Here is a 12414-nt window from a genome sequence, read left to right on the forward strand (position 1 = left end):
TAAGTTTCCCCTCTCTTCTACCTGCCATTCTCCTCCCCACCCTGCTTCTTCTTCTTTCTTATTTTTGGCACCATGTGTGGAATACTACTGACAAAAGCTTCAAGTTGAAGAAAATAGTTTTTAAACTTTTTAAAAAAAAATTCTAATTGAAGAAAAATGTTTTTATATCGACAAATAGTTTTTTACTTGCAGAAAAAAAAATTCTCTGTTTGTTTTTTTAATTGAGCCCTAGTGTGTGAATGTGAGTGTGAATGTCTGTCTATCTGTGTTGGCCCTGCGATGAGGTGGCGACTTGTCCAGGGTGTACTCCGCCTTCCGCCTGAATGCAGCTGAGATAGGCTCCAGCACCCCCCGCGACCCTGAACGGGACAAGCGGTAGAAAATGGATGGATGGATGGATATATAGACTGTATTTATATTATTGACATGTGAATAATGCTATATAATAGACTGTATTTATATTATTCACATGTGAATAATGCTGTATAATAGACTGTTTATATTATTCACATGTGAATAACGCTGTATAATAGACTGTATTTATATTATTCACATGTGACTAATGCTGTATAATAGACTGCATTCATATTATTCACATGTGAATAATGCTGTATACTAGACTGTTTATATTATTCACATGTGAATAATGCTGTATAATAGACTGTATTTATATTATTCACATGTGAATAATGCTGTATAATAGACTGTTTACATTATTCACATGTGAATAATGCTGTATAATAGACGGTATTTATGTTATTCACATGTGAATAATGCTGTATAATAGACTGTATTTATGTTATTTACATGTGAATAATGCTGTATAATAGACGGTATTTATATTATTCACATGTGAATAATGCTGTATAAGAGACTGTATTTATGTTATTTACATGTGAATAATGCTGTATAATAGGCTGTATTTATATTATTCACATGTGAATAATGCTGTATAATAGACTGTATTTTTATTATTCACATGTGAATAATGCTGTATAATAGACTGTATTTATTTTATTCACGTGTGAATAACGCTGTATAATAGACTGTATTTATGTTATTCACATGTGAATAATGCTGTATAATAGACATTATTTATGTTATTCACATGTGAATAATGCTGTATAAGAGACTGTATTTATGTTATTTACATGTGAATAATGCTGTATAATAGACTGTATTTATATTATTCACATGTGAATAATGCTGTGTAATAGACTGTATTTATATTATTCACATGTGAATAATGCTGTATAATAGACTGTTTATATTATTCACATGTGAATAACGCTGTATAATAGACTGTATTTATATTATTCACATGTGAATAATGCTGTATAATAGACTGTATTTATATTATTCACATGTGAATAATGCTGTATAATAGACTGTTTATATTATTCACATGTGAATAACGCTGTATAATAGACTGTATTTATATTATTCACATGTGAATAATGCTGTATAATAGACTGTATTTATATTATTCACATGTGAATAACACTGTATAATAGACTGTATTTATATTATTCACATGTAAAAAATACCTTATTGTTTATTGTGAGCAAACTGTGGTGCTGAATTTCCCCCAGGGATCAATAAAGTACTTTCTATTCTATTCTATTGTGTTTGTGTTTGGCCCGATTTCTATTTCCTGTGCTAGGGGGCGCTGTTGTGGTCACGTGCGAAAGTCAAAGAGTAGAAGAAGTAACTCCAACATGGCGGTGCGCGCACGGCTGTCCTTTCGCCTCCCTCACCTCCTGCTTCTACGGAGGAACCACAAGCTCGTCCACTCCGAAGCGGCCGTCAAGGAGGTTGTCTACCCGCCCATCAAGCCCTCTCTCACGGCCAAAAGCCAACTGGCCCGGCAGCATCAAACCCAGGTGCACATCGAGCAGATTAAAGCCTCCCCGGTGGAGGAGAAGCTGCACCTCCTCACTCGCATCCAGTGGGAAAAGTTCGTGGTTTACCCGCAGACGTTCGCCCGTGACGCGGACAGATGGTACCAACATTTGACCAAGACCGCCTACATCCCGGGCCTGCCGGAGACATTAAGCCTGCAGCGGCCTCTCGTCGCCGGGGAGGAAAGCTCGCAGTCTGCGCCAACTCGAGTCCCCGGCATCGACGATGAGGCGTTTGAGGAAATCCGCTCCCTGGTGACAGGCGTGATCCTCCAGGAGCACTGGGACGTCAACAAGCGCAAAGTCTTCTTGTACCGAAAGCAGGAACTCGTCGAGGGACCTTTTCTGAGGACCCTGATCACCGCCCTCACCCACAGGCTGGCCGTTTATAACCCGCTGCTCCTCCTCTCCAGCCTGGGTATGTCTTTTCAAACGCCCTGCGAACGCAACACCTCTCGACGTTTAACACCATTGATTGTGTTTGTTGTTGTTTTAGATAGAAACCCTCAGGTGGGATTTTACTGGAGGAGAGGAGAGAGGATCCTGCCTCGGGGACACAGGAGAGGACATCTGGAGCCAACAAGGTTCCAGATTGACGACCAGCCCCTCTGCCAGATTAGAGTCACAGAGCAGCTGCCTCAGGTAAGTAAGATCTAATGTATAATATGTCTTCTTTTTTTTTGTAGCCGGGTTTTTTTTTTTTACACCACAGGTGAGTTGGAGCTACAAGGCAGTAATTGTATAAAACAGAACATATAAATACAAGTACAGTTGGACCTCGGTTTACAAATTTAATTGATTCTTAAAGTGAGTTCATAAACAGAATAGTTTGTATATTAAAACACATTTCATAAGGAATAATGTAAACATGCACATTTCGACACCCCACATTTAGAATTGTAATAAAGGGCTCAACTTTATTAACAAACAAGCTAACACACACAAACAAACATCCATTTTCTACCGCTTGTCCCCAGGCCTGTCCCTAACCAATCTGGCGCCATAGGCAAGATTTTAGGTGGCGCACCCCCCACATCGGCAGTGAAGTGTATATACTCACAAGAAACCGAATAGCTTTGTCTTTGACCTTTTTTTTACTTAAAGAAAGCAAATTAACAATCAGAATAGTTAACAAGATTAAAAAAAATATGAATAAATAAATGAATGCAAAAAATAAAAAATGAATATATGAAATACAATATTTTGTACATACATATTGCTTATTTACAATAATGATGTGCACTTTAAAAACTAGGCTTACAACTATACCTAATATATAAAGGGGTGGAAAAGTGACTATTACCTGCAGGGCAAACATTAGCTAACCAGAAGGCAATAACAATGTAAACAAAAAACACCTGCTTAAAAGTAATGTTGTAACAAATAATATTTCCATTATATAGGCTTTACTTTGCATTATAATTAACGTGGGATTATTTTTTGTATTTAGAAATAATAGTACCAACTTTTTTTTTTTTTTCTCCAACATTTGTGGCACTGGCGTGGCGCCCCCTGATGGACAGCGCCCTTAGCATTTGCCTATACGGCCTATGCCACGGGCCGGCCCTGCTTGTCCCTTTCGGGGTCGCGGGGGGCACTGGAGCCTATCGTAGCTGCAATCGGGCGGAAGGCAGGGTACACCCTGGACAAGTCGCCACCTCATCGCAGGGCCAACACAGATAGACAGACAACATTCACACACTAGGGCCAATTTAGTGTTGCCAATCATCTTATCCCCAGGTGCATGTTTTTAAACAACAGCTCCTAATTAGTCTGCTGACATATGCAGTAACATATTGTGTCATTTATCTACCTATTATTTTGTCTACGTTATGAAGGACAAGCGGTAGAAAATTGTCTATCAATCTATTTGTTTATTTACTGTCAATATCTGCTTACTTTCTCTTTTAACATGTTCTATCTACACTTCTGTTCAAATGTAATCACTTCTTCTTCGCTTGTTAGGATACTTTACATTAGATTTGGATGATAACACAAATTTAGGTATCAATCCGATACCAAGGGTATCATACATTGGTCATAGGGGTGTAACGGTACACAAAAATTTCGGTTCGGTACATACCTCGGTTTAGAGGTCACGGTTCGGTTCATTTTCGGTACAGTAAGAAGACAACAAAATATACATTTTTGGGTTATTTATTTACCAAATTTGCAAAATCTTCCACCAAAAATATTTTTCTTCGTGGAATATTTGATGTGAAGTAATGGGAACCTTGGATAGGTCAATCATTCATAATAACATTGATTTTGATTCAATATTAAGTTTTGAGCAATGACCGTTTGAAAGGGAAAAAAACAGCTTTGTTTTATTAGTCAACATTGCAACTTTTTCTAAATTACATTTAAGCTTTTTTATTTCACTTTTGTTATGTTTTTGTTTATTTTAATAGTATTTTTAGAATGTGCCGTGGGCCTTTAAAACATTAGCTGTGGGCCGCAAATGGCCTCCGGGGCACACTTTTGACACCCCTGCTATAGGTAATAAAAAATTAAATGTGATAAATCTATGGATAAAAAGCAGAGCCTGGCGACGCATGCACGTTTATCATAACTCTCTCACTCTCTGCCCTCACCAATACTGGATGCATTAAACAATGTAACAAGGTTTTCCAAAATAAATCAACTCAAGTTATGGAAAAAAAAATGGCAACATGGCACTGCCATATTTATTATTGAAGTCACAAAGTGCATTATTTTTTTTAACATGCCTCAAAACAGCAGCTTGGAATTTGGGACATGCTCTCCCTGAGAGAGCATGAGGAGGTTGAGGCGGGCTGGGTGGGGTTTAGGGTAGCGGGGGGTGTATATTGTAGCGTCCCGGAAGAGTTAGTGCTGCAAGGGGTTCTGGGTATTTGTTCTGTTGTGTTTATGTTGTGTTACGGTGCGGATGTTCTCCCGAAATGTGTTTGTCATTCTTGTTTGGTGTGGGTTCACAGTGTGGCACATATTTGTAACAGTGTTAAAGTTGTTTATACGGCCACCCTCAGTGTGACCTGTATGGCTGTTGACCAAGTATGCTTGGCATTCACTTGTGTGTGAAAAGCCGTAGATATTATGTGATTGGGCCGGCACGCAAAGACTGTACCTTTAAGGTTTATTGGCGCTCTGTACTTCTCCCTACGTCCGTGTACACAGCGGCGTTTTAAAAAGACATACATTTTACTTTTTGAAACAGATACCGATAATTTTGAAACAGATACCGATGATTTTGAAACCGATAATTTCCAATATTACATTTTAAAGCATTTATCGGCCGATAATATCAGCAGTCCGATATTATCGGACATCTCTAGTTAACATTTAATATTTTTCTCCTGGTCTGTATTTTCCATAGTTCCTAAAAAAAAACATCAATTATTAATATGGACTAATATAAAAAGGTATATTTGGCTACAGTGGAAGTAAAAAGGTGGTCATGTTGTGATGCCAGATGGTCCCGATGGAGGACTCGTACAGCGCAGATGTTCCAGACGTTCCCTTCGCCCCCAACCTGATGCCCATGTTCAAGCGCCAGTACACCAATCACATCTTCACAGGTCACCTTCTCCTCCTTCCGCCTCACTTGCAACGTCTTCCGGCGCCAACAAGTCGCTCTCCTATGTGCACCCGTCAGGTTCTAAGCTCCCAGACCCGGCGTGTTTCGGCCACACTCAGTTCCACCTGGTGCCAGACCGCTACCACCGAGACCGTATGGCCAGGAAGCAGCAGTCGGACCAGATCGAAGTCTTCCTGAGAGCCAACGCCCTCGCTAGTCTCTTTGCTTGGACAGCAGCTCAGGCGTCCTATCAAGGTTTGATCTCGTCTTCTCCAAATATGACAGCCAAGTCCGAACTGCTTTCTTTGGACACCTCGCAGGTTTCTGGAACTACGAAGACCTGAGCCGACCCTTCGTGTCGCAGGCGATGATCACAGACGGAAAGTTCTTCTCCTTCTTCTGCTACCAGCTCAACACACTGGCTCTGTCGGCTCAGACGGACGTCAACAACCCCCGGAAGAACCTCCTGTGGGGCACGCAGAGCCTGCGTCTCTTTGAGGGCGTGGAGGACGGGCGAGTGGTGGGTCTGAACGAGGACACCCTCAAGCTGCTGCTGCGCTTCTTCCTCCAGCGCTGAATCTTCTCTTCAACCACCAAGTGGGAATTTGTACAAAATGTTGCAGAAATCAACTTGTATTTATGAATAAATGGTTTCCATGGAAACGTGGTATGCCTGTTTTTTTTAAGAGTAATAGAACACATGTATTCCATTTTTTAGCACATTTTAGTGTCTTCATGAATATTCTCCCTAATAAATCTCACATTTTAAACATTGATTCATTGAATGGAAATTGGTTACCAAAAAAGGGAAATTCTTGGAAATTTGTTGAATATGAAAAAATGGTAGTTTGATTCGGTGACCACAGATGAAGCGCTGAAGGTCCAAAGTCGGGACCCGGGGTGGACCACTCGTCTGTGCATCAGTTGAGGACGTCTCTGCGCTGCTGACCTGTCTCCACTCAGGATGGTCTCCTGCTGGCCCCACTATGGACTAGACTCTCACTATTATGTTAGATCCACTATGGACTGGACTCTCACTATTATGTTAGATCCACTATGGACTAGACTAACAATATTATGTTAGATCCACTATGGACTGGACTCTCCCACTAACTTAGATCCACTATGGACTGGACTCTCCCACTATTATGTTAGATCCACTATGGACTGGACTCTCCCACTATTATGTTAGATCCACTATGGACTGGACTCTCACTATTATGTTAGATCCACTATGGACTGGACTCTCCCACTATTATGTTAGATCCACTATGGACTGGACTCTCACTATTATGTTAAATCCACTATGGACTGGACTCTCACTATTATGTTAGACCCACTATGGACTGGACTCTCACTATTATGTTAGATCCACTATGGACTGGACTCTCACTATTATGTTAGATCCATTATAGACTGGACTCTCCCACTATTATGTTAGATCCACTATGGACTGGACTCTCCCACTATTATGTTAGATCCACTATGGACTGGACTCTCCCACTATTATGTTAGATCCACTATGGACTGGACTCTCACTATTATGTTGGATCCACTGTGGACTAGACTCTAACAATATTATGTTAGATCCACTATGGACTGGACTCTCCCACTAACTTAGATCCACTATAGACTGGACTCTCCCACTATTATGTTAGATCCACTATGGACTGGACTCTCCCACTATTATGTTAGATCCACTATGGACTGGACTCTGACTATTATGTTAGATCCACTATGGACTGGACTCTCACTATTATGTTAGATCCACTATAGAATGGACTCTCACTATAATGTTAGATCCACTATGGACTGGACGCTCACTATTATGTTAGATCCACTATGGACTAGACTAACAATATTATGTTAGATCCACTATGGACTGGACTCTCCCACTAACTTAGATCCACTATGGACTGGACTCTCCCACTATTATGTTAGATCCACTATGGACTGGACTCTCCCACTATTATGTTAGATCCACTATGGACTGGACTCTCACTATTATGTTAAATCCACTATGGACTGGACTCTCACTATTATGTTAGACCCACTATGGACTGGACTCTCACTATTATGTTAGATCCACTATGGACTGGACTCTCACTATTATGTTAGATCCATTATAGACTGGACTCTCCCACTATTATGTTAGATCCACTATGGACTGGACTCTCCCACTATTATGTTAGATCCACTATGGACTGGACTCTCCCACTATTATGTTAGATCCACTATGGACTGGACTCTCACTATTATGTTGGATCCACTGTGGACTAGACTCTAACAATATTATGTTAGATCCACTATGGACTGGACTCTCCCACTAACTTAGATCCACTATAGACTGGACTCTCCCACTATTATGTTAGATCCACTATGGACTGGACTCTCCCACTATTATGTTAGATCCACTATGGACTGGACTCTGACTATTATGTTAGATCCACTATGGACTGGACTCTCACTATTATGTTAGATCCACTATGGACTGGACTCTCCCACTATTATGTTAGATCCACTATGGACTGGACTCTCACTATTATGTTAAATCCACTATGGACTGGACTCTCACTATTATGTTAGACCCACTATGGACTGGACTCTCACTATTATGTTAGATCCACTATGGACTGGACTCTCACTATTATGTTAGATCCATTATAGACTGGACTCTCCCACTATTATGTTAGATCCACTATGGACTGGACTCTCCCACTATTATGTTAGATCCACTATGGACTGGACTCTCCCACTATTATGTTAGATCCACTATGGACTGGACTCTCACTATTATGTTGGATCCACTGTGGACTAGACTCTAACAATATTATGTTAGATCCACTATGGACTGGACTCTCCCACTAACTTAGATCCACTATAGACTGGACTCTCCCACTATTATGTTAGATCCACTATGGACTGGACTCTCCCACTATTATGTTAGATCCACTATGGACTGGACTCTGACTATTATGTTAGATCCACTATGGACTGGACTCTCACTATTATGTTAGATCCACTATAGAATGGACTCTCACTATAATGTTAGATCCACTATGGACTGGACGCTCACTATTATGTTAGATCCACTATGGACTAGACTAACAATATTATGTTAGATCCACTATGGACTGGACTCTCCCACTAACTTAGATCCACTATGGACTGGACTCTCCCACTATTATGTTAGATCCACTATGGACTGGACTCTCCCACTATTATGTTAGATCCACTATGGACTGGACTCTCACTATTATGTTAAATCCACTATGGACTGGACTCTCACTATTATGTTAGACCCACTATGGACTGGACTCTCACTATTATGTTAGATCCACTATGGACTGGACTCTCACTATTATGTTAGATCCATTATAGACTGGACTCTCCCACTATTATGTTAGATCCACTATGGACTGGACTCTCCCACTATTATGTTAGATCCACTATGGACTGGACTCTCCCACTATTATGTTAGATCCACTATGGACTGGACTCTCACTATTATGTTGGATCCACTGTGGACTAGACTCTAACAATATTATGTTAGATCCACTATGGACTGGACTCTCCCACTAACTTAGATCCACTATAGACTGGACTCTCCCACTATTATGTTAGATCCACTATGGACTGGACTCTCCCACTATTATGTTAGATCCACTATGGACTGGACTCTGACTATTATGTTAGATCCACTATGGACTGGACTCTCACTATTATGTTAGATCCACTATAGAATGGACTCTCACTATTATGTTAGATCCACTATGGACTGGACGCTCACTATTATGTTAGATCCACTATGGACTAGACTAACAATATTATGTTAGATCCACTATGGACTGGACTCTCCCACTAACTTAGATCCACTATGGACTGGACTCTCCCACTATTATGTTAGATCCACTATGGACTGGACTCTCCCACTATTATGTTAGATCCACTATGGACTGGACTCTCACTATTATGTTAAATCCACTATGGACTGGACTCTCACTATTATGTTAGACCCACTATGGACTGGACTCTCACTATTATGTTAGATCCACTATGGACTGGACTCTCACTATTATGTTAGATCCATTATAGACTGGACTCTCCCACTATTATGTTAGATCCACTATGGACTGGACTCTCCCACTATTATGTTAGATCCACTATGGACTGGACTCTCCCACTATTATGTTAGATCCACTATGGACTGGACTCTCACTATTATGTTGGATCCACTGTGGACTAGACTCTAACAATATTATGTTAGATCCACTATGGACTGGACTCTCCCACTAACTTAGATCCACTATAGACTGGACTCTCCCACTATTATGTTAGATCCACTATGGACTGGACTCTCCCACTATTATGTTAGATCCACTATGGACTGGACTCTGACTATTATGTTAGATCCACTATGGACTGGACTCTCACTATTATGTTAGATCCACTATAGAATGGACTCTCACTATTATGTTAGATCCACTATGGACTGGACGCTCACTATTATGTTAGATCCACTATGGACTAGACTAACAATATTATGTTAGATCCACTATGGACTGGACTCTCCCACTAACTTAGATCCACTATGGACTGGACTCTCCCACTATTATGTTAGATCCACTATGGACTGGACTCTCCCACTATTATGTTAGATCCACTATGGACTGGACTCTCACTATTATGTTAAATCCACTATGGACTGGACTCTCACTATTATGTTAGACCCACTATGGACTGGACTCTCACTATTATGTTAGATCCACTATGGACTGGACTCTCACTATTATGTTAGATCCATTATAGACTGGACTCTCCCACTATTATGTTAGATCCACTATGGACTGGACTCTCCCACTATTATGTTAGATCCACTATGGACTGGACTCTCCCACTATTATGTTAGATCCACTATGGACTGGACTCTCACTATTATGTTGGATCCACTGTGGACTAGACTCTAACAATATTATGTTAGATCCACTATGGACTGGACTCTCCCACTAACTTAGATCCACTATAGACTGGACTCTCCCACTATTATGTTAGATCCACTATGGACTGGACTCTCCCACTATTACATAATAGTGAGAGTCCATTCTCCAGTCCACTATGGACTGGACTCTGACTATTATGTTAGATCCACTATGGACTGGACTCTCACTATTATGTTAGATCCACTATAGAATGGACTCTCACTATTATGTTAGATCCACTATGGACTGGACGCTCACTATTATGTTAGATCCACTATGGACTGGACTCTCACTATTATGTTAGATCCACTATGGACTGGACTCTCACTATTATGTTAGATCCACTATGGACTGGACTCTCACTATTATGTTAGATCCACTATGGACTGAACTCTCACTATTATGTTAAATCCACTATGGACTGGACTCTCACTATTATGTTAGACCCACTATGGACTGGACTCTCACTATTATGTTAGATCCACTATGGACTGGACTCTCACAATATTATGTTAGATCCACTATGGACTGGACTCTCACTATTATGTTAGATCCACTATGGATTGGACTCTCACACTATTATGCTAAATCCACTATGGACTGGACGCTCACTATTATAATAGATCCACTATGGACTGGACTCTCACTATTATAATAGATTCACTATGGACTGGACTCTCACTATTATGTTAGATCCACTATGGACTGGACTCCCACTATTATGTTAGATCCACTATGGACTGGACTCTCCCACTATTATGTTCGATCCACTATGGACTGGACTCTCACTATTATGTTAGATCCACTATGGACTGGACTCTCACACTATTATGTTAGATCCACTATGGACTGGACTCTCCCACTAACTTAGATCCACTATGGACTGGACTCTCCCACTATTATGTTAGATCCACTATGGACTGGACTCTCACTATTATGTTAGATCCACTATGGACTGGACTCTCACTATTATGTTAGATCCACTATAGACTGGACTCTCACTATTATGTTAGATCCACTATGGACTGGACTCTCACTATTATGTTAGATCCACTGTGGACTAGACTCTAACAATATTATGTTAGATCCACTATAGACTGGACTCTCCCACTAACTTAGATCCACTATAGACTGGACTCTCCCACTATTATGTTAGATCCACTATGTACTGGACTCTCCCACTATTATGTTAGATCCACTATGGACTGGACTCTCACTATTATGTTAGATCCACTGTGGACTAGACTCTAACAATATTATGTTAGATCCACTATGGACTGGACTCTCCCACTAACTTAGATCCACTATAGACTGGACTCTCCCACTATTATGTTAGATCCACTATGGACTGGACTCTCCCACTATTATGTTAGATCCACTATGGACTGGACTCTCACTATTATGTTAGATCCACTATGGACTGGACTCTCACTATTATGTTAGATCCACTATAGAATGGACTCTCACTATTATGTTAGATCCACTATGGACTGGACGCTCACTATTATGTTAGATCCACTATGGACTGGACTCTCACTATTATGTTAAATCCACTATGGACTGGACTCTCACTATTATGTTAGATCCACTATGGACTGGACTCTCACTATTATGTTAGATCCACTATGGACTGGACTCTCACTATTATGTAAGATCCACTATGGACTGGACTCTCACACTATTATGCTAGATCCACTATGGACTGGACTCTCACTATTATAATAGATCCACTATGGACTGGACTCTCACTATTATGTTAGATCCACTATGGACTGGACTCTCACAATATTATGTTAGATCTACTATGGACTGGACTCTCACAATATTATGCTAGATCCACTCGACGTCTATTGCACCGGTCACCCATGGGGGGTCCCCACATCTGCGGTCCCCTCCAAGGTTTCTCATCGTCATCCCATTGGGTTGAGTTTTTCCTTGCCCTGATGTGGGATCTGAGCCGAGGATGTCGTTGTGACTT

The 12414-nt window shown here is 40.6% G+C and overlaps 1 protein-coding gene across 1 annotated transcript; it reads left to right on the forward strand.

The window, feature by feature from the left end:
- Window positions 1-1663: 1663 nt before the first annotated feature.
- mrps30 (mitochondrial ribosomal protein S30) lies at window positions 1664-6120 on the forward strand. Its single transcript, XM_061981005.2, has 5 exons — window positions 1664-2319; window positions 2398-2543; window positions 5353-5458; window positions 5536-5712; window positions 5778-6120. The coding sequence occupies exons 1-5, from the start codon at window positions 1719-1721 to the stop codon at window positions 6032-6034; spliced, it is 1287 nt and encodes a 428-aa protein (XP_061836989.1). The 5' UTR covers window positions 1664-1718; the 3' UTR covers window positions 6035-6120.
- Window positions 6121-12414: the final 6294 nt, after the last annotated feature.

Source organism: Nerophis lumbriciformis, linkage group LG20 (genome assembly GCF_033978685.3).
Source record: "Nerophis lumbriciformis linkage group LG20, RoL_Nlum_v2.1, whole genome shotgun sequence".
Lineage (NCBI taxonomy): Eukaryota > Metazoa > Chordata > Actinopteri > Syngnathiformes > Syngnathidae > Nerophis > Nerophis lumbriciformis.